The sequence below is a fragment of the Engystomops pustulosus genome, chromosome 6 (genome assembly GCF_040894005.1).
Source record: "Engystomops pustulosus chromosome 6, aEngPut4.maternal, whole genome shotgun sequence".
NCBI classification, from domain to species: domain Eukaryota; kingdom Metazoa; phylum Chordata; class Amphibia; order Anura; family Leptodactylidae; genus Engystomops; species Engystomops pustulosus.
In genome coordinates, this window is record NC_092416.1 from 27,959,269 (window position 1) to 27,981,552 (window position 22,284).

The 22,284-nt window shown below is 47.1% G+C and overlaps 1 protein-coding gene across 4 annotated transcripts in view; it reads right to left on the reverse strand.

The window, feature by feature from the left end:
- Positions 1-22,284, reverse strand: part of IGSF21 (immunoglobin superfamily member 21) — a 430,456-nt gene that overhangs the window by 275,737 nt on the left and 132,435 nt on the right. For 3 of the 4 annotated variants that reach the window (XM_072155256.1, XM_072155257.1, XM_072155254.1), the window contains exon 2: positions 9,537-9,661. In XM_072155256.1, the coding sequence (XP_072011357.1) occupies positions 9,537-9,661 (125 nt within the window). The remainder of the gene's footprint in view (positions 1-9,536; positions 9,662-22,284) is intronic. The other variant, XM_072155255.1, reaches the window with a different exon arrangement.

Here is a 22,284-nt window from a genome sequence, read left to right on the forward strand (position 1 = left end):
AGTACAGGATAAGTAATGTCATGTATGTACACAGTGACTGCACCAGCAGCAGAATAGTGAGTGCAGCTCTGGAGTATAATACAGGATGTAACTCAGGATCAGTACAGGATAAGTAATGTCATGTATGTACACAGTGACTGCACCACCAGCAGAATAGCGAGTGCAGCTCTGGAGTATAATACAGGATGTAACTCAGGATCAGTACAGGATAAGTAATGTCATGTATGTACACAGTGACTCCACCAGCAGCAGAATAGTGAGTGCAGCTCTGGAGTATATTACAGGATGTAACTCAGGATCAGTACAGGATAAGTAATGTCATGTATGTACACAGTGACTGCACCAGCAGCAGATAGTGAGAGCAGCTCTGGAGGCGGTTACCTCGTTAGAGGAGGGTGTGACTGTGTGTGGAGCTGCTGTGTGTTTGTGCTCCTGAGCTCCTGGAGGATCCATCTACCTACCCAGGGCCTGCTCTCTCCTCTCCCAGGGAGGGAGTTAGGTTCCTGGGGATGAGCGAGGGAGCCGACTCCCAGGCTCCTGCTTCCCGGTCTAGGCCGGCGGGAGGCAGGAGAGGTCAGCAACCGGCCAGCGCGATGGAGGACTCAGGGGTGAGACGTTCCACCAGGAGTCGCAGCAGTGTGACTCCCACCCCCCCTGAGTCTAATGTGAAGCAACACCCTAAGAACCTGGATGTCGGTGCGGGTGAGAGCGGTCCTTCCGGGGCTGGAGCCATGAAGCGGAGTGCTCACAGAGGTAAGGCTGACCATGCAGGGGGAGGCTGGGCGGTGCAGGGGCCCCGGGAGTCTTTGTCCACCTATGCCTCCCGGGTCCAGAGCCACCTCTGTAAGTACGAAGAGGCGACAAAGACCATCAGGAGGCTCCGGGAGGAGCTGCGATGTGCCCGCGCCAGGGCGAACACAGCGCAAAAAAAACGGAAAACAGAAATTTATTGTGAAATTAACAAACTTAAAGCTGACATTGATAAGCTGATGAAGAGAAAGAACTTTATTTGTAATAACAGCGGTCCATTTAAAGAAAAACTTTTAAATGATGAGAGATTTTCAGAAATGGCTGATACCAGAGAGCAAAGGCTGAAGAGGTTGCAGCCTGTAAGCCAGGTGGAGGAGGAGGATGATGATGATGATAACGAGCAGCAGTTCCCACCTGGCGGCCTGCAGGATGATCAGCAGGCCTCGTGCAGTGGGCCCCCTGCAGGACAGCCAGCAGTAACACCTCGCTCGGGGGAGGACAGTGACACCGGCAGCCAGGGAGGGGCGCTCATGGCGGAGATCCGGCTGCTCGAGTCCCCAGTGCGCATGGAGAACTTTTCTTTTGGTGACGAACTCCCAGAGGAAGCCGCTGGGGGGAGCAGCCGGAGGAAGAGTAAGAAGACCAGGCCAAAGCAGCAAGAAGAGGTACGTTTCATCTTTACCCCCCTCCCTGTACACCCCCCCGGGCAAAGCGCAGGGTCAGCTCACTGTGCAAGCCCTGCTACCCAAACTCCCCCGAGTTCTGCTGTGGACCCGGTGCAAAGGTGCAGGGAGATTACAGGTGTGACATCTGATATGGCGATGGGCTCCGTCTCTGTTTTGGTAACAGTGGGGGAGCAGGGGAGGCATCGGCCGCAAGGCCGGACAGTCAGGGCGGCTCGGCAGTGGCGATAACATCAAAATCCAGTGCTGTGGTGCGTCCCCCGCTGGGAGGGGGGGATAGCCCGGCACTGGTGGCAGCTTCCGGTGCCTCGGCGCCTCTTCATGCTGTTGCCGCTGATCACTTGGTTATGGAGCGGCGGCAGTGTGGAGGGGTCGCTGAGGCTGAGGGCTCCGGACCTCCCAGACAAAAAGTGTTATTCTGTGTTGGTGTTGGGGATAATTTGAATTCTACGGAAATTGGAGATCAGCGGCGCCTCACACCAGCTAAAGAACAGCGGCGAATGTTACCAAGCCCCAGGAGAAGTAAAATAACATCTGCTACCGATGATGCGGAGGGCACAAGTGTGACACAAGTCGGGGTCCCCTCTGGGCGATGCGCTGCGAGGGGACCCCCGTCCCTTGTGCCTGAAGATGCGGAGGTGGTCATGTCCCCTGATGTTGTTGCTGGTCCAGCCAGTGTGAGTGGAGTCAGTAATGTTGTGGTGGATAATGTGAATGGTGTGAGTGGTGGAGAACCGTTACCAGTTATGGGGATGACTGATGGGGTGACTGGTGGTGTGAGTGGCGCGGCTGAGTGTAACATGGAGGTGGGTTGTGTTAATGTGGTGGGTGCAGGGGTTGGTCCGGTTGCTCCCCCAGTGGCGGCCCCTATTAAGAGCTATGCCAGTGTCGCTGCTGGGGGAAGTAGGGTTCCATCATCCTCGTCTCTGGGCTCTGGGGACGGCTTTTTGCAACGGCGCCTCCTGCAGGTCTTACAGAAGGGAGAAAGGACGATCAATGTAGCGGGGCAGGAGGTTGATTTGTCGTTTTGGATAGAGAGGCACGGCCTGTCTGCCTTCCGAGAGCAAAGAGGCAGGGAGACACCATGGTCGCTCCCGACAACCGGGCCGGGTGCTAACCGTAGGAATGTGGTCCGTCTTCGGTGGCGTGGCAGTGATGTGTGTCCCCCTCGGGCACGGGTAGTTGAGCTGCTGCTGAAGATGGACTTCAAGGCGGCTGACATCTTTGCCTTGATCCATCCCTATGGTACATCTGAGTTTGATGTCAGCTTTGTTCGGCCGGAGGGGCTTGAGCTCTTCTGGTCCAACTATGAGCTGAGATACAACGAGCCCGAGTGGCGGGACTTTGCTGTGCAAGCAGTGTCCCGCCAGAGCGAGGTCAAGAAAGTGACCGTTCTTACCCGTAACGAATCACTATCTTGCTTTGACATCATGACCTGGATGAATCGTTATGGAGAGGTGCTAGGATTACCAGAAAAAAATCGTGACGAGTATGGTATCTGGTCAGGGGCCTGGACCTTCATGGTGAAGTTGAGGCGTTCAGGTAACTCAGTCGCCCACATCCCTTCATCAGCCTTCCTGGGGAGGGATCGGATCCTGATCTTCTACCGGGGGCAGCCTAAGCTGTGTCACAGGTGCGGTGACCCCACACATTTCAGCGCAAACTGCACCGTGCAGAAGTGTGCGTTGTGTGGGGGTGTCGGCCATCTCGCTGCATCCTGTACAGGGCAGATTAGGTGTAACCTGTGTGGTGATCTCGGTCACCCGTACAGTCGTTGTCCTCTTTCCGTCGCTAATGCGGGCTCAGCCTCAGCGGATGAAAGCCATGAGGCTGAATCTGCTGGGGAGGGGACTAGCAGAGGCGGAGGAATGGAGGGGCCAGGGAAGAAAGACAGGAAAAAGACGCCTGCCCAGCTAAGGCGTCTAGAAAAGCGTCAACAGGAGAGAGAGCGGGGGGAGTCTCGGGCTGCTGGGACAACCTCTGGCGCTATCCTGGAGACCACACCTGTCGCTGAGGCCCCAGGGGATGATGTACTGGATGAGGAGGTCAGGAGGATCGAGAGAGAGGAAGGTGCCACGTCCTCAGACTCCTCCCATTATGAGAGTATGGATGAGAATAATAGGGCGTGGCTAGAGGAAAAGCATAAGCGTGGCGCCAAAAAGAAGAAAAAGGGTAAAAAGAAGGGAGGTGTAAGATCTTCTCCCTCCCTGACTAAGGTACCCAAGGAAGGTGCAACCGACCCCCCGCTGGTCGAACTTTCAAATCGATTCCTGGCCCTGGATGGAGCCTCTCCTGCCGATGGAGGGGCAGAGGGTGAAGGGCCAGAGGTGGCGGAGGGGCCTGCGGGGGGTGCCGAGTCTCCCCCTGGGGAGTCAGGGTCCTCAGGAGGGGAGACTGGCCCAGAGTCTGGAGACGAGGATGAGGGGGCAGGTCCTGGATCTGCCCCTGAAGCATCAGAGGTGAGGGAGATGGACACCACAATATGTCTAAAAAGGGGGTGTTCATTTCCCGAGGGTGGTGGTAAGATGGGTAAAAAGAAAGCCGTCTAACTCAATCACTCATGATGGCGGCACCCACTCCGTTGACGCTGGCGTCCATTAATGTCGCCAGCATTAAGTCTGATGCGGCTAGATTTGCGGCCTTTGATTTTCTCGGCCGCGTTGAAGCCGACATTTTATTTTTGCAGGAGACCAGGCTGCCAGATTTGGCGGCCGTGTTTAAAGCTAAGAGGGAATGGAGACACGGGCCTTCCTATTGGTCTCTTGCGGTCGAGCCGTATAGCGGAGTGGCGGTCCTTGTAGAATGCCGACGAGTTATTGAGTTAGAAATGGGGAGGTGCCTGATCCTGGATGTCCTCATGAAGGGACAAGAACTTTGCCTAATTAACATCTATGGTCCCCAGTCCAAGTGGGACAGGAAGTGTCTCTTTATGAGGATCAAGCCCTACCTTTTTACAAGTCGGCAGGTGGTCTTTGGAGGGGACTTCAATGCTGTCACGAGGTCCCAGGATAGGGGAGGTTCCAGAGACAAGCTGACTTATGATAGCGTCGCTCTTAATAGCATAGCTAGTGAGGCTCGCCTGGTGGATGTCCACATCCGGCACACCCCAGGCCACGCGGGGTTCACCTATTATAGGGGTAGCTGCAGGTCTAGAATAGACAGGTTTTATTTAAAGGAGGAAGCCATTTCTTCAGCAGTTTCTGTTGTTGAGGTGGAGTTCTCCGACCACTGTTTAATTTTGTTTTCTCTGAATGTTACAGAGACCCCCCGGATGGGAAGAGGCTACTGGAAGCTCAATTCGTCTCTCCTGGAAGAAGCAGAGATAAGACAATCCTTTGAGGACTTTCTTCAGAGCCAGGTACCTTTGCTGGGCCTTTGTAGCAGTAAGTCAGAGTGGTGGGAGATGCTCAAGAAAAGGGTGGCGAGATTCTTCCGCCAGCTCTCGAGCCTCAGGAGCCTGGACAGGTACCGCCTGTATCAGGGCCTGAGGAGGAAACTCGAGCATCTCGTCTCGACTGGAGGTAGTCGTGAGGACATCTCCAGAGTGAAATCACTGCTGAAGAGGTGTCAGTACGATAGACACGCATCTTTGGTTTTTGAGAGGGATTACGGGAAATACCGCTCGCCCGACCCTTACAGAAACTGCAAGATGTCAGTGAATGGTAAAGTTGTCACAGGACTGGTTGACAGTACGGGATCCCTGAAAAGGTCCAGATCGGGGATTCTGGAGGTTGTCAGATCCTTCTACTCGCACCTCTTGGGCAGGAAGGATCTAGATCGGGATGTGATGTCGGCTTTCCTGGCTGAAACTGTCCCTGAGCCAGGAGTAGACCCCTCTCTTGATGTTTTGACAGAGATGATCAGGGAAGAGGAAGTCAGCCTGGCGATTGAAGGGCTCGCCCTCAAGAAATCGCCGGGTCCGGATGGCTTAACATCCGAGTTTTATAAGACCTTTAAGGACGCCTTGGTTCCCCTCTTGACTGAGGTATTCAATGAGTGTCTTTCCTCGGGCGCTCTGCCGAAGTCAATGAGGAGGTCTGCCCTGATCATCCTGTCAAAGGGTAAGGACCGATCTCGTATTGAGAACTGGCATCCCATAGCGCTTCTCAATACGGACAGAAAGGTTTTGGCAAAGGTGCTGTTTAATCGGCTGGTGCAGTTTGCGCCCCGGCTCCTTTCGGGGACCCAGCACTGCTCTGTTCCAGGCCGCAGTACATTTAGTGCTGTGCTTTGTGTCCGGGAGGCAGTGGAGCAGGGCAGGGCTGGTAACTGGAAGGGGTACTTGCTGTCCTTGGATCAGGCAAAAGCGTTTGATCGGGTTAGCCACGAGTACCTCTGGTCTGTCCTTCTGAGGTATGGCCTGCCGGGGGAGTTTGTCAATTGGCTTAAGGTTTTGTACGCAGGGGCAGAGAGTTTCCCGCTTGTGAACGGTTGGATTGGCCGCTCTTTTGAGGTCGGGTCTGGTGTTCGCCAGGGTTGTCCTCTGAGCCCACTACTGTACGTGTTCGCGATTGACCCATTCCTTAGGAGGGTTGATCGTGGGCCGTTGGTGGGAGTCGGGATGGACCAGGCAGCACCGGAAGCCACTCTAAGGGTGGTAGCGTATGCCGATGATGTCACCGTTTTCGTGTCCTCGGGAGGGGAGGCGGAATGGGTGATGTCAGAGGTTGACCGCTACTCAGAGACTTCTGGGTCCAAGATCAACCGGGATAAGTGTGAGAGTCTCTGGCTGGGAGAGGGGGATCCAGGCTTTGATCTCCCGGACACTCTTCCAGGGCCCCAAGACTCTGCCAAAGTTCTAGGCATGGAATTTGGCCAGGGGGATTACCCCATGCAAAACTGGGACGGCAGGCTTAAGATCGCCGCTCAGAGGGTGGACCAGTGGAAGGGTTGGTCTTTGACCCTCAGAGAAAGGGTTAACCTGATCAAAACTTACCTGCTCCCATTGCTGATATATCTGGGCAGTGTGTGCATGTTGCCAGAACCCCTCTGGACTCGGGTCTACAGTCTGTTCTTCCAACTGTTATGGGGGAATGGGCTGAACCTAATCAAGAGGGAGGTTACTTACCGCACGAGGAGACAAGGAGGGTTGTGTATGGTCAACCCTGTGGTGTTCCTAGTGAATACCTTTCTTAAGATCAATGTGGCAAACCTCTGGAAAGAGAGGGTTCCTCCGTGGGTATACTCCTGCAGGGGATGGTTTCGGCCTTTCTTCCAGGAATGGGAGACAGGAGGACAAGTGAAGGATCTCCGCACACCGCATGGGCATCTTCCGGCTTACGCTACCCCGGTTCTGAAGGTGATTCGCCGGTGGGGTCTGGGAATGTGGGAGATCAGGACCATGTCGAGGAAAATCCTTGACAAAAGGGTTCTGTTGACCCATTTCCAGAAGCCTCTGGCCCTCAGGGATTGCCCAAGTCGGGATCTTGGGGTGGGTTTGAGTTTATTGAATTCCATCAGGATCCCCTTGAAGTTTTGGGACGTGACTTGGCGCTGCTTCCATGGAAAGCTGTGTGTGAGGGACAATCTGAAGTGTAGGAGCTCTGAGGAAAGGGGTTGTCCCCGGGAGGAGTGCGGTGGCCTGCTGGAGAGCATGGACCACTTCCTGCTTCAGTGCCCCTTTAACACAGAGGTGTACAACCGGGTGGGCGCTTCCATCCATTGGCCCGGGTTGGCCGGTCTCTCCTATGCGGAGTGGGCCTATGGAGCATTAAGAGGCCTGGGTGGCCGGGACCGCTGCACGTTATTCCTAGTCAGTCTAGTGGTCAGGTACCACACGTGGAACGCACGGTGTTTAGTATCGACGCAGCGTAAAATCCTCCCGGTGGTTGAGGTGGTTAGGAACATTCTTGGTGACCTGGTGAAGGTGCGCTCTCTGGAGTATGAGAGGCTGGGCACGGGGAGGGCCTCTCTCCTTTGGAGGGGGTTCTCCTTTAGTGTCCCTTAGTCTGTCATCTCCTCTCCTGGTGTTGGGCTGATGCTGCACTGTAGATTTTTGTTTTGTGTTCTGGGCATGTAGTGATGTAGGGGCTTGCAGGCGCCGAACCTGGGCTTTATGTGGTTTGTATTTATGTTGTTTAGACTTTATTTGTATTCTGTTTTCTTTGTAAATACTGTATATACTGTATATATTGTATATATTGTATATAGTGGGGTTTGGGACATAGTGTTAGGTTGGGAGGGGGGTGATGGTGGTGAGATTTACGAACAAGTGACCTTGGACTCTATGACCCTGGGCACTGGTCTGGACTACTTAACGCAAACTTTGGACGTTAGACCAGTGTCTGGGGGGAAGGGGAGGGTGCGGGCGAGGGATTTAGTTTAGTGTAGTGTTGTGTGTATTTGTTATTATATATTGAAAAAAAAAAAAAAAAAAAAAATGGGTGTGGGATGTGATCTGTGTGGGGTGGTTTGTTATTAGAGGGTGTGGGGTGGGTTTATGTATATTTATAGTCATTTATGTTTTATTTGTGGGTGGCTTGTCTTATTGTTTATTGGTTTGGTTTAGGTTGTGATAATCGGTTGGGTGGGGGTTGTGGTATTTGGTGTTCATTCATTTCGGTGTATTTTAAGTTATTGTTTTTACTAGGTGTGAATGGGGCTGGACCAGCAGGTAAGATATTGTATATAGTGTATATTATGTTTTGTTTGTATTGTTATGTTTTTTACTTTTATATAAAATAAAAGATCTACAGGATGTAACTCAGGATCAGTACAGGATAAGTAATGTCATGTATGTACACAGTGACTGCACCAGCAGCATAATAGTGAGTGCAGCTCTGGGGTATAATACAGGATGTAACTCAGGATCAGTACAGGATAAGTAATGTCATGTATGTACACAGTGACTCCACCAGCAGCAGAATAGTGAGTGCAGCTCTGGAGTATATTACAGGATGTAACTCAGGATCAGTACAGGATAAGTAATGTCATGTATGTACACAGTGACTGCACCACCAGCAGAATAGTGAGTGCAGCTCTGGGGTATAATACAGGATGTAACTCAGGATCAGTACAGGATAAGTAATGTCATGTATGTACACAGTGACTGCACCAGCAGCAGAATAGTGAGTGCAGCTCTGGAGTATAGTACAGGATGTAACTCAGGATCAGTACAGGATAAGTAATGTCATGTATGTACACAGTGACTGCACCAGCAGCAGAATAGTGAGTGCATCTCTGGAGTATAATACAGGATGTAACTCAGGATCAGTACAGGATAAGTAATGTCATGTATGTACACAGTGACTACACCAGCAGCAGAATAGTGAGTGCAGCTCTGGAGTATAATACAGGATGTAACTCAGGATCAGTACAGGATAAGTAATGTCATGTATGTACACAGTGACTGCACCACCAGCAGAATAGTAAGTGCAGCTCTGGAGTATATAACTAAATAAATTTCTTTCCATACTGATACTTTCCTGAGTGCTAGATGATACGCCCCCATACAAAGGCTCCCACCAAAACGCGCGTCTGGGAAGTTCAGCATGGTAGACGGGAGGTATACCATGACTATGGGTATGTTTTACTTGATCTAAATACATTATACAAAATTACATTTTTACTAAGTATGCAGCTATTATAAGATATGCACTAAGCACTTTTCTTTCCATTGCATTAATTTGCACAATATCCTAATACCTGGTATCTTATGATTATGATTTATGGATAGTCCTGAAGTGTATTAACCTAACATGTGATCATATAGTTAGAATCACCCAATGGTACCTCACATTACCGTCACACGATTTAATCACATTCCTATGTGATGCCCTCACTCATCCAGAATGATTTACCTGTGATAAATATTTCCGTCTGTCCAAATTGTGTGTTCAATAAAAGAGAAGTGTATTTTGTGTTTTGTGTTAGGTGTATGTTCCATTACAGCCAATCACACGCTTTGTACCAGAGTAATAGAAAGGGATCTACTGCAATGATAGCACAATGAATATTAGAAGTATACAGGCTTATATATCCCTTTATGTGTATGTAGCCCGATTTTTGGTGTTACATTACTAAAAGCGTAAGATCATATTGTCCAGAGGTCTCACATGACACAAGTAGGAGGATTGTAGACTAGAGAAAGGATGTATGTATGACCTGTTTTCTTACCCGGTACCACACGATTTCCCGCATCCTGCCATCGGTCCTGAAGTTGCATTTCAGAGTCACTGCGTCTCCAACCACCACCGGAGGAAGGGGCTCAATGGTCACCGTTAAATAACCTACAAGACAAGTAGACTGTTAGTGATCCGCCTGTCACATTCCTGGAATTCTGCATTCTATGGCACCGATACATCCAATACTACAATATATGGTGAGCAGGTGACCTTATACCCTGGTGGATAAAACCAAAACTTTCCCAGAGAAGTTTAGCAGAGTAAAAATATCATTGTATGAGGACAATGAACTATAAATGTTTGCCCTTAGTATGAGAAATCACAGCCTTGTACGTCTGGGTAATAGATATCAGGGTTATATTCATACACTATTGATTCTGGAAGCAGTTCTCAAGAAAGAACATCTATGGGCAGAGAGTAAAGTCGGCTCAGACCCATAAGATCCATAGTCAGCCTCTGCGGCAGAGAAAATTTCCCATAACCAAGACCCTAAGCCATCAGGGCAGAACAGACTAAAGCAATCGCTCGGCTCGGTCAATATGGCTCCAGGCTCCCGCTTCTTACTTTACTATGGAGAATGAGAACAAGACGAAAACAGAAAAAGAGTGAATCACAGGGCACAGATGATTATTTATAAAACCTATGGCCAAAAGGGAAAGAAAACCAAGAAGCTGAATAATTAGCAATGTGATGTCACTCAGGTCCCCAGCCCAGGAGATCACACATGTTCTTAGATTTAACAAGGGCAGGAATCTGACCTGATAAATTCTTAAAGTGTATGATGTTCTCATGAGTTGCAGATCCTCAGCAAAGAGGTAGAAGTATGTGATAATATCACAGCCACCACTAGAGGGACCCTAGGAGCTTAGAGATCCGAACCAGTATGCAGTCAGCTCCTGTGCTCCCTCTAGTGGTGGCTGCAGGGAGTAAATAAAAGGGGGTTTGCTTTGTCTCATACCCAGGACAAGGCAGACAGCTCTATTATCTGTGTAGTGACAGAAGCGGGTTACTTCAGCAGAAAACTAAAGCAGAAAACAATGTGATGTCACTAAGGTCCAACAACCAGTATAGGCTCTAAGATTTAACAAGGTCAGTAGATAAATATGTAAAGTCTAGGATGTTATTATGAGCGAAAAATCCTGAGCAAAGACCTAGAACAGTGATGGTGAACCTCTTAGAGGCCGAGTACCCAAATAATGTCCAAAAAAACACTCATTTATCATAAAGTCCCAACACAGCATTTTCATCAGCAAATTATTGCTGCCCACAGCCACAGCTTTCAATCCTGTTGGTGTCTTGAGGACACCAATAAGAGGAGGGGAAATCAGGATTATCATTATATCTTCCCTCCAGGATTCCCTTGAACAGGAATAAACATGGGGCAGGAGGTCCAATGTTGATCCAGCCCTGTCCATACTTCCTTGCTCCCCATGCAGTAACAGGAAGCCTGAGAAGTGTTGCTTTAAAATAGCATTAAATGAAAAACATCCTGGGCTACCAAGGTCTTGAGTCACTCAACCCAGCCTGGGTGTCCACAGAGATGGATGTGAGTGCCACATAGTGCCACGTGAGTGCCCTTGCAATAGGTTCTCAACCACTGAACTCGTAGTATGTGATAATATCCTGCATACCTTCAGCCACCACTAGGGGGACCCCAGGAGCTTATTAATCTTATCTAGTATGCAGATAGCTCCTGAGCTCCCACTAGTGGTGGTTACAAGGTGAAAATAAGAGAAGCTCTGCTTTTTTCCAACACTTTGGACATGTAGCTCTGTTCTATGTCTAGTGGATGAAACAAGTAATTTCAGGTAAGATTCTTTTCAAATTAATTGACCACTATTTTGACAATGGAACTTCCTATGGAAAAAAATGTATTAGCTTGCATCTATCTGATAAGCAGCATATGGGGAAGTCTTGGAAAATAAGAAGAAATCTGACACAGACTTGTCCCTCATCTGACACCGCAAGAAACATCAGACACGTTTCTTTTGTGTTCTGATTCGGTAAATGATTTCATTCTCGATAGAAAAAGCAATTATCTGCGAAGTGGCCCCCAAACACTCAGCAAGCACCCCTGTAGGAGTCTCCTTGCTATAATTACACCTGCCAAAAGCTCAGCCCTTCCTGACTCAGCAAATCAACATTCTGCTTCTCCAGCGATTCTCCATTTAGGGGGGTGGAGGGGATCACTGTCTGGGGGATGCTTTCATCTTCAGAAAGTTACTGTCTTTGAAAGTGAAAGGGTTAAGCAAAGAGAGCTGCCATCCATTAAAAACATTAAAAAAGAGGGGGAAAAAAATCCTTTCTTTCTCATCAACAGGATTCATTTACATTTCGCAGGTCATATGCAAATCAGCCGCATGCAAGATGACAGCGGGACGAACAAAGCAGATGTGCGAAGAGGTGCTAACGTGATATGAAAGTTTGGAAGATGTAATGGTGCAGGGCCACTACATTGCAGGATTCAGAACAATAGTAGGGTATAAGAAATAGTGCTGTGCCAGCATATACAGGACACCGTGCCCATATATGTATATAGGAAAAATGGAATAATGCTGCTTTGTGTCCTTATATACAGGATAGGAGTAGCAAAGCAGTACAGTGCCCATGTATGTAGGATACAAGAAGATGTGCCTATATATACAGGATAGGAGTATTAGTACTGTGCTGTGCCTATATGTGCAGGATAAGAGTAGTAGTACTGTGCGGTGTATATATATACAGGATAGGAGTAGTAGTACTGTGCGGTGTATATATACAGGATAAGAGTAGTAGTACTGTGCCTAAATATACAGGATAGGAGTATTAGTACTGTGCTGTGCCTATATATGCAGGATTAGAGTAGTATTACTGTGCTGTGTGCATATATACAGGATAGGAGTAGTAGCAATATGCTGTACCCATATATACAGAAGGTAGCAGTACTGTACTGTACCCGTATAGCAGGGTAAGAGTAGAAGTACCAATATATGCGCCCATACGGTACATGCAGAATAGGAATATTAGTAAAGTGCTGCGTCCAGATATACAGGAAAAGACTAGTAGTGAAGACTCCCATGTATGCAGGATTAGAATATTAGAACTATGCTGCGCATATATACAAAAGTAGTAGTACTGTGCAGTGGCTATTTATGCAGCATAAGAGTAGTAGTACTGTGCAGTGGCTATTTATGCAGGATAAGAGTAGTAGTACTGTTCAGTGGCTATTTATGCAGGATAAGAGTAGTAATACTGTGCAGTGGCTATTTATGCAGCATAAGAGTAGTAGTACTGTGCACTGGCTATTTATGCAGGATAAGAGTAGTAGGACTGCGCAGTGGCTATTTATGCAGCATAAGAGTAGTAGTACTGTGCTGTGGCTATTTATGCAGGATAAGAGTAGTAGTACTGTGCTGTGGCTATTTATGCAGGATAAGAGTAGTAGTACTGTGCAGTGGCTATTTATGCAGCATAAGAGTAGTAGTACTGTGCAGTGGCTATTTATGCAGCATAAGAGTAGTAGTACTGTGCAGTGGCTATTTATGCAGGATAAGAGTAGTAGTACTGTGCAGTGGCTATTTATGCAGGATAAGAGTAGTAGTACTGTGCAGTGGCTATTTATGCAGGATAAGAGTAGTAGTACTGTGCTGTGGCTATTTATGCAGGATAAGAGTAGTAGTACTGTGCAGTGGCTATTTATGCAGGATAAGAGTAGTAATACTGTGCAGTGGCTATTTATGCAGGATAAGAGTAGTAATACTGCACAGTGGCTATTTATGCAGGATAAGAGTAGTAATACTGTGCAGTGGCTATTTATGCAGGATAAGAGTAGTAATACTGCACAGTGGCTATTTATGCAGGATAAGAGTAGTAGTACTGTGCAGTGGCTATTTATGCAGGATAAGAGTAGTAATACTGTGCAGTGGCTATTTATGCAGGATAAGAGTAGTAATACTGTGCAGTGGCTATTTATGCAGGATAAGAGTAGTAATACTGCGCAGTGGCTATTTATGCAGGATAAGAGTAGTAGTACTGTGCAGTGGCTATTTATGCAGGATAAGAGTAGTAGTACTGTTCAGTGGCAATTTATTCAGGATAAGAGTAGTAGTAATGTGCTGTGGCTATTTATGCAGGATAAGAGTAGTAATACTGTGCAGTGGCTATTTATGCAGGATAAAAGTAGTAGCATGGTGCTACTAAATTAGGACTTTCCTGCTCCCCCTGCTTACTCAGACAGGTGTAACTACACCTTTTGCCCTATGGTTAAAAAAGCCCTGGCCTGCTGACAAAATCCCAAAATATATAGCCCTTTACATTTCTTAACAGGATGATCCAAATGTTTGAAAATTTGTGTAAATTGGCACAGCTGTTATATTTGCACCAACTTTTCTTGTTATCACAGGAAGACCCAGAACCGGCCATTCTGTACGTCCACCATGAAGCAGACTATATATATATAAAACGGATGAAGAGCTCCTGATTATAATCACTTCTAATGAGCTTTGCAAAAAAAAAAAAAAGAAAAGTGAAATAAAAACTTTTCCAACTGTTCCCTAGAAATAGACGCTCCCTGGAGCAACGCTGCGGGAAGTCTATAACATCAGGAGCCATTACCTCAACTCATGGACAGAAACGTACAGTATAATATGGAGCTAATGATCACCTCTTACTGAGAATCTTCACTTTGTGTCCAATCAGCCGTTTCTAAAAGGGGTTGCCCATGATTTACTAACCACAGTGAATGCAAGAAAAGCCAGCTTGAATCGCGAGCGAGTGTTAACCCCTTACACGGGGTTACAATGGCGTATAAGGGTCTTCCCCCTACGGATCGGATCCCCCGCGCCGCTTACCATGGGATTTGATCCACTTCTGGGCAGCCTTGAGGTCTGACAAGTGCCCCGAGGCTGCCTGATCTTCCCGACAGTTAGACCCCTTCTGGGCCTGACTGTAAACTGTCTGCGCATGCGTCTGCATGCTCAGACAGCTTATACTGCTCTACAATGAATAAGTATTGTAGAGCAGTGTATTGGACTTGAACCAGCGAACAGAACATTGTTGGTTCAAATTCAAATTTGTATAAGTTCAAAAAGTTAAAAAAAAGTAAAGATTAAACATTATAATAAATTTAAAAAATAAATATATATATATATATAGGCCCCTAAAATGTCACTTTCCCATACAAGCACTATACTAAAGTATAAAAAACACAAATGCACTAAAAAAAAACACATATTTGGCATTGCCAATCTGTATAATAATCATTAATAATCATCAGAATCATTACTGGACATGTACAGTAAACGCTAGGGGGGAAAAAAAACAAAAGGCAATCATTTTAATCAGTAAAATGGAATAAGATACACAACCCCCCCCCCCCACCACCACCACATATTTGGTATTGTTGCCTCCGTGACAATCTGCATAATAAAATAGAATAGTTATTGGACCCGCACAATGAACCCCGTAAAAAAACAACCCCAAAAACAGCTAAAAAAAAAGATAATTTTTAATTACTACCTTTAAAAAAAATGCTCTAAGTGATTTAAAGATGTTACGCGCTCCAAAATAAGACCAATAAAAAGAGCAACGCTTCTCTTACAAAATAAGCCCCAGATTTGTCAGACGAAAAATAAAAAAAGTTATGCATTTGAAAAGACGGTGATGCTAAAATCAACATTTTCGCCAAATTACATTTTATTCAGTAACATTGGGGAAAAAAATTGGTAAACGGCCAAAAAAAAATTACTAAAAATGAATGATTTCCATTTCCTCCACTAATCTCACCAATTAGTTATAGATGCCCTAAAATTATGTACCAGAAAAGTGCATCTGATGTGGCAAAAATATAAGCCCCTATAGGTCCACACCAAAAATAGAAAAAAAATTATAGCCTGTGCAATGTGATATAGCAAATCTGCTCTGGATGGTGCTTACTTCCATTCTATACCCGGACGTGCACCCATACAGCAGGTTACCACCACATATAGGGTATCGGTGTACTCGGGAGAAATTGGGTATCCTGCACTTCCTGCTGCTGCTACACTCACCGGCCACTTTATTAGGTACACCTGTGCAACTGCTCGTTAACACTTAATTTCTAATCAGCCAATCACATGGCAGCACCCAGTGCATTTAGGCATGTAGACATGGTCAAGACAATCTCCTGCAGTTCAAACCGAGCATCAGTATGGGGAAGAAAGGTGATTTGAGGCCTTTGAACGTGGCATGGTTGTTGGTGCCAGAAGGGCTGGTCTGAGTATTTCAGAAACTGCTGATCTACTGGGATTTTCACGCACAACCATCTCTAGGGTTTACAGAGAATGGTCCGAAAAAGAAAAAACATCCAGTGAGCGGCAGTTCTGTGGGCGGAAATGCCTTGTTGATGCCAGAGGTCAGAGGAGAATGGGCAGACTGGTTCGAGCTGATAGAAAGGCAACAGTGGGGCAAATTTACTTACCCGGCCCATTCGCGATCCAGCGGCGCGTTCTCTGCTCTGGATTCGGGTCCGGCCGGGATTTAAGAAGGTAGTTCCTCCGCCGTCCACCAGGTGGCGCTGCTGCGCTGAAAGTCATCTCATCGCGCCGGAATGCACCACCTCGGACCAGGTGAAGGTAAGCGCTCCCCAAGCGACACTTTTTCGGTTTTTAAATGCGGCGGTTTTTCCGAATACGCCGGGTTTTCGTTCGGCCACGCCTCCGATTTCCGTCGCACGCATGCCGGCGCCGATGCGCCACAATCCGATCGCGTGCGCCACAATCCCGGGGCAATTCAGGTACAATCGGCGCAAATCGGAAATATTCGGGTAACACGTCGGGAAAACGCGAATCGGGCCCTTAGTAAATGACCCCCAGTGACTTAAATCGCCACCCGTTACAACCAAGGTAGGCAGAAGAGCATCTCTGAACGCACAGTATGTCGAACTTTGAGGCAGATGGGCTACAGCAGCAGAAGACCACACCGGGTGCCACTCCTTTCAGCTAAGAACAGGAAACTGAGGCTACAATTTGCACAAGCTCATCAAAATTGGACAGTAGAAGATAGGAAAAACGTTGCCTGGTCTGATGAGTCTCGATTTCTGCTGCGACATTCGGATGGTAGGGTCAGAATTTGGCGTCAACAACATGAAAGCATGGATCCATCCTGCCTTGTATCAGCGGGTCAGGCTGGTGGTGGTGGTATCATGGTGTGGGGAATATTTTCTTGGCACTCTTTGGGCCCCTTGGTACCAATTGAGCATCGTTGCAACGCCACAGCCTACCTGAGTATTGTTGCTGACCATGTCCATCCCTTTATGAGCACAATGTACCCTGTAACATCTGATGGCTACTTTCAGCAGGATAATGCGCCATGTCATAAAGCTGGAATCATCTCAGACTGGTTTCTTGAACATGACAATGAGGTCACTGGACTCAAATGGCCTCCACAGTCACCAGATCTCAATCCAATAGAGCATCTTTGGGATGTGGTGGAACGGGAGATTCGCATCATTCGCATCATATGCCACGAAGAATTGAGGCAGTTCTGAAGGCAAAAGGGGGTCCAACCCGTTACTAGCATGGTGTACCTAATAAAGTGGCCGGTGAGTGTAGATTACACAGTAAAAGGGAGGTGGGAGAGCACGGGGCTTGGTGAGATAAGTTCTGATCATTGTAACAGCCTGTGAATCTGCAGCACAGAGGGGCCCTAGTAACTCCCCCCCCCCCCCAGTGTTCTTCTGGTTCATTAGTGCAAGTTGATTTTAGAAGAAAGTGTGCCATGGATAACAAATATAAGATTAGCACAGTCACAGTGCCTGGATCTATAAGTAAGTGCCCCTGGTTTATCATGATGGATTTTGACAGTAGATTTCCTTTAAATTCCAGGATTTTCAAGTGCACTGGGGGCGTGTCCTAACACGGCTTTGCTCTTTGCTCTAGAGAACTGCCCTTAAGCCCCATCCCTCTGCATTAAGTATAAGCAGTATAATTATAACAACATACACAAACATATGGATTGAAATGTTTTCAAGTGCACTGGGGGCGTGTCCTAACACTGCTTTTGCTCTTTGCTCTCGAGAACTGCTCTTAAGCCCCATCCCTCTGTGTTAAGTATAAGCTGTATAATTATAACAACATACACAAACATAAGATTAAACTAGGGATATCAACAAACATTGGCTGCACAGTGCACAGCAGTGTGAGGACACACCCCCAATGCACTTGGAGAAGTTGCAATCTTGAAATATTAATCCATTTATCAGGGTTCTGCGGCTATTAACAACATACACACAGGTACTTGGCCAATGGCCAATACTCCTTGCCATTCCCCTTGTATTCAGACCGGTGCCGCAGTGTAACCTATAGTTTCCGTATATAACCCTGTGTCTAGATGTGCTGGTGTCTATCCTGCAACAGTTTATAAAAGAGACAATCATCCATCCAGATGTCCTTCCGTGCTGTGTGACATTGGTACATGATGAGACAGCCTGATTTACTGCTGCCTCGTATAGTCACCTCTCTAGAAGTGACAGTCTCTTGGTTAGCTCTCTAGTGGACACCATTAAATCACGCTGAATGTCAGGGTACTGTCACTTCTCCAGAAAAAACTGCATTAAATCATAGTCTTCTACAGGAGAGACAGTGTTTAATCAAGCTGTCTCGCAGGACAGTGTCACCTCTTAGAGTAAGAGCGGAGTCATATTTCTAGAAGAGACCTCACCATCTCTAGGACTGTCTCTCAATGTATGTCACCTCTCTAGAGATGATGAACTGGGTCTAAACATTTCATTACCAATGCATCAGACTGTCTCTTAGAGACGTGTCATCTCTCCAGCAGATAGTGATCTCTGTGCTGCGTCGACTCTCTAGAAGAGACAGTAATAAATCACATATTTTGTGCTCTCTAGAAGAGACTATATATCAGACTCTCAGGGCGCTCTCATCTCTGAGACTATATACTATTGCTGTCAAATGAAGAATTGTCTCTCTAGAAGAGACAGCAATAAATCCCCTGTTCTTCTAGAGACTAGACATTGCCTCATCAGACAGTCTCTAGGATCAACGTCCCCCCTCTACAAGAGAGTTATATCAGACAGTCTCTAGGATCAACGTCCTGCCTCTACAAGAGACAGATATATCAGACAGTCTCTAGGATCAACGTCCCCCCTCTACAAGAGAGAGATGTATCAGACAGTCTCTAGGATCAACGTCCCCCCTCTACAAGAGACAGTTATATCAGACAGTCTCTAGGATCAACATCCCCCCTCTACAAGAGAGAGATGTATCAGACAGTCTCTAGGATCAACGTCCCCCCTCTACAAGAGACAGTTATATCAGACAGTCTCTAGGATCAACATCCCCCCTCTACAAGAGAGAGATGTATCAGACAGTCTCTAGGATCAACATCCCCCCTCTACAAGAGACAGATATATCAGACAGTCTCTAGGATCAACGTCCCCCCTCTACAAGAGAGAGATGTATCAGACAGTCTCTAGGATCAACGTCCCCTCTCTACAAGAGACAGATATATCAGACAGTCTCTAGGATCAACGTCCCCCCTCTACAAGAGACAGTTATATCAGACAGTCTCTAGGATCAACATCCCCTCTCTACAAGAGACAGTTATATCAGACAGTCTCTAGGATCAACATCCCCCCTCTACAAGAGACAGTTATTTCAGACAGTCTCTAGGATCAACGTCCCGCCTCTACAAGAGACAGATATATCAGACAGTCTCTAGGATCAACGTCCCCCCTCTACAAGAGAGAGATGTATCAGACAGTCTCTAGGATCAATGTCCCCTCTCTACAAGAGACAGTTATTTCAGACAGTCTCTAGGATCAACGTCCCGCCTCTACAAGAGACAGATATATCAGACAGTCTCTAGGATCAACGTCCCCCCTCTACAAGAGAGAGATGTATCAGACAGTCTCTAGGATCAACGTCCCCTCTCTACAAGAGACAGATATATCAGACAGTCTCTAGGATCAATGTCCCCTCTCTACAAGAGAGAGATGTATCAGACAGTCTCTAGGATCAATGTCCCCTCTCTACAAGAGACAGATATATCAGACAGTCTCTAGGATTAACGTCCCCCCTCTACAAGAGACAGATTTCTCTTACCACAGAATCAGACAACCTTCTGGATCAAACACCTCTCTACTAGAGACTGTTATATATTGAACAGTCTCGGGGATTTAGAACAGTGTCACATCTCCGGAAGAGAGAGGTTCACTCTATATTGTCTTCTGGATTGTTTCTTTCCTTTACAAAGAGACAATTATGTACATAAGACTGTCTCCCAGGACAGCGTCTCCTTCTTTCTGGGGAGAGATGGATACAGTGTTTTAGAACAATGTCATCTCTCTATGCAACAAAATACAGCAAACAATCTAGAACAGACAATTATACTCCAGACTGTCTGAAACAAAATAGTCTCCTTTCTATGAGAGATGATTATCCATTAGACAGTCTTTGGATAAATTTTATCTCTCTAAGAGAGATCTGTAAAATCAGTGTGGTGTGGGGGCCAAGCTCTGAGGAGTGAGTAACACAGACAAGTCACATGTTGTTTTTTGAAATACATGCATACCAAAGTCCAGCCCCTGTGACTACCCCAGGATGTTGTCAGGGTGCAAGGTAAGTTATAACACACAATTATATTGTAATGCAAATGCTTAGAAAAGGCAGAAAGGCAGATGTGCACTGCAGGTGTAATGGGCTTCTGTATCCTGTCTTTAGTGAAAATGAGGTCCCTGGTGACAGGTTCCCTTTAAAAAAAGACTGGGATTATCGTCGCATCTCTAAAAGAGACAATTATATATCAGGTTGTCTCTCACAGCAAAGTGGCCTCTTAGTGCAGCCTATCTAGAAGACACAAGTAGACACCAGAATTCTAGACTTCTAGAGCAGTCTCTCTATCCTACCTAGAAGATTTTAAATCACATCAGTCTCTTGGATCAATGTTACCTTCCAAAGGTGACCATCAATGTCACCACTCTAAAGGAGACATTTATACATCAGGGCAGTCAGTGGCATCTCTCTAGAAGAGACAGTGGCCCACATTTATTAAAAGTGTCTTCCCCAGTTTTGTGTCCGACAAGTAAGAAAGATGTGCACCTAATGGGGCTGTTAGTGCTGAGTCGGAGTTTCCGCCACATTTATTATTGATACGCGCCACAATTCTGCAGTATGAGCAAAGTGCACCAAAAAAATAGTGCCCACTTCCCGAGCATCAGGGGGCTTCAGATTCATGAAAACAATGCGCCAGTTTTGATGAATCTGGCGCCCCCTGCACACTACACAGGTAACTGCACATAGTACAAACGGCACTAGTTTTGATAAATGTGGGCCAAACTGTTAAACTAGGGTCACTTCTCTAGAAGAGTTACTTATGCATCATATTGTCTTCCAGAGCAGTCTCTTTGTTGAATCTAGAAGAGGCAGTCACTGTCACCTATCTAGAAGAGAGCAGCCTCTCCTATCTAGAAGAGACTGTCCTTTAAACCATGGGCACCTATCTAGAAAAGACACTAATACATCACATTGGGGGTCATTTACTAAGGGCCCGATTCGCATTTTCCCGTTGTGTTACCCGAATATTTCCGATTTGCGCTGATTTTCCCTGAATTGCCCCGGGATTTTGGCGCACGCGATCGGCGCCGGCATGCACGCGACGGAAATCGGGGGGCGTGGCCGAACGAAAAGCCGACGAATTCCGAAAAACCGCGCATTTATAAAAAAAAAAAAAAAAAGTGTAGCGAAAATTTCACTTACCTTCACTCAGCCCGGCTCGGTGTATTCCAGTGCGTTCCGATGCTCTTCAGCGCAGCAGCGACATCTGGTGGACGGCGGAGGAACTGCTTTAATAAACCCCGGCCGAACCCGAATCCACCGTAGAGAATGCGCCGCTGGATCGTGAATGGACCGGGTAAGTAAATCTGCCCCATTGTCTCTCAGAGCAGTCTCTCCTATCTATAACTGGGGGCAGCTCTATAGAAGAGACACTAATACATCAGATTGTCTCTCAGAGCAGTCTCTCCTATCTAGAAGAGACTGTCTGACCAAACTGGGGGCAACTCTGTAAAAGAGACAGTGATACATCAGATTGTCTCTCCAAGCAGTCTCTCCTGTCTAGAAAAGATGACAATACAACAGTCTCTCAGATCAGTGCCAGCTTCCAAAAGAGGCATTCGGTGTCACCTCTCTAGAAGAGACAGCTATACCTTAGACTGTCTCTTGTTGTGGTGGGTGTTTGCGGGGGTCTCTGTAGTTTAGTCTGGGAGGGGGGTGACTTGGTGTCTTGGCATATCCCGGGCACTTTGCTCTGTTCTGGTGAAATACTGTACACTTCCTTAATAGTTTTCCTGACCTGAGCCGGGGGCATATGGAGGGATTAATGGCCACGTCTGGACCCCCGTTACCATCATTAATTCTCCCCGAGATGCTTAATAGCTTGCGCTGTCTCCCCGAGCTGTGACTCCCTGCGTTCCGGCTTCATGTCTTTGCCCCCTATCAGAAGGCACTGGAGGAGACTGGCTTATTTGGGTTATAAAGAACGGCGGCGTGATAGCATCTGAAGGCTGCGTCCGGCGCGGCCGATAGCATCTCGCCTTGTCTCTGACTCATATTTCTCGGCTGTGACTCGTATTTCTCGCTCCGTGGCTCCCTCCTGGCCTCGTGCTGAGTATACAGATCACACTGTCTGCTCCCATCTTATGGGTAAAGCCTCAGTTTTTCTTAAAGGGAGAAGAAGAGACAAAAAAAATCACC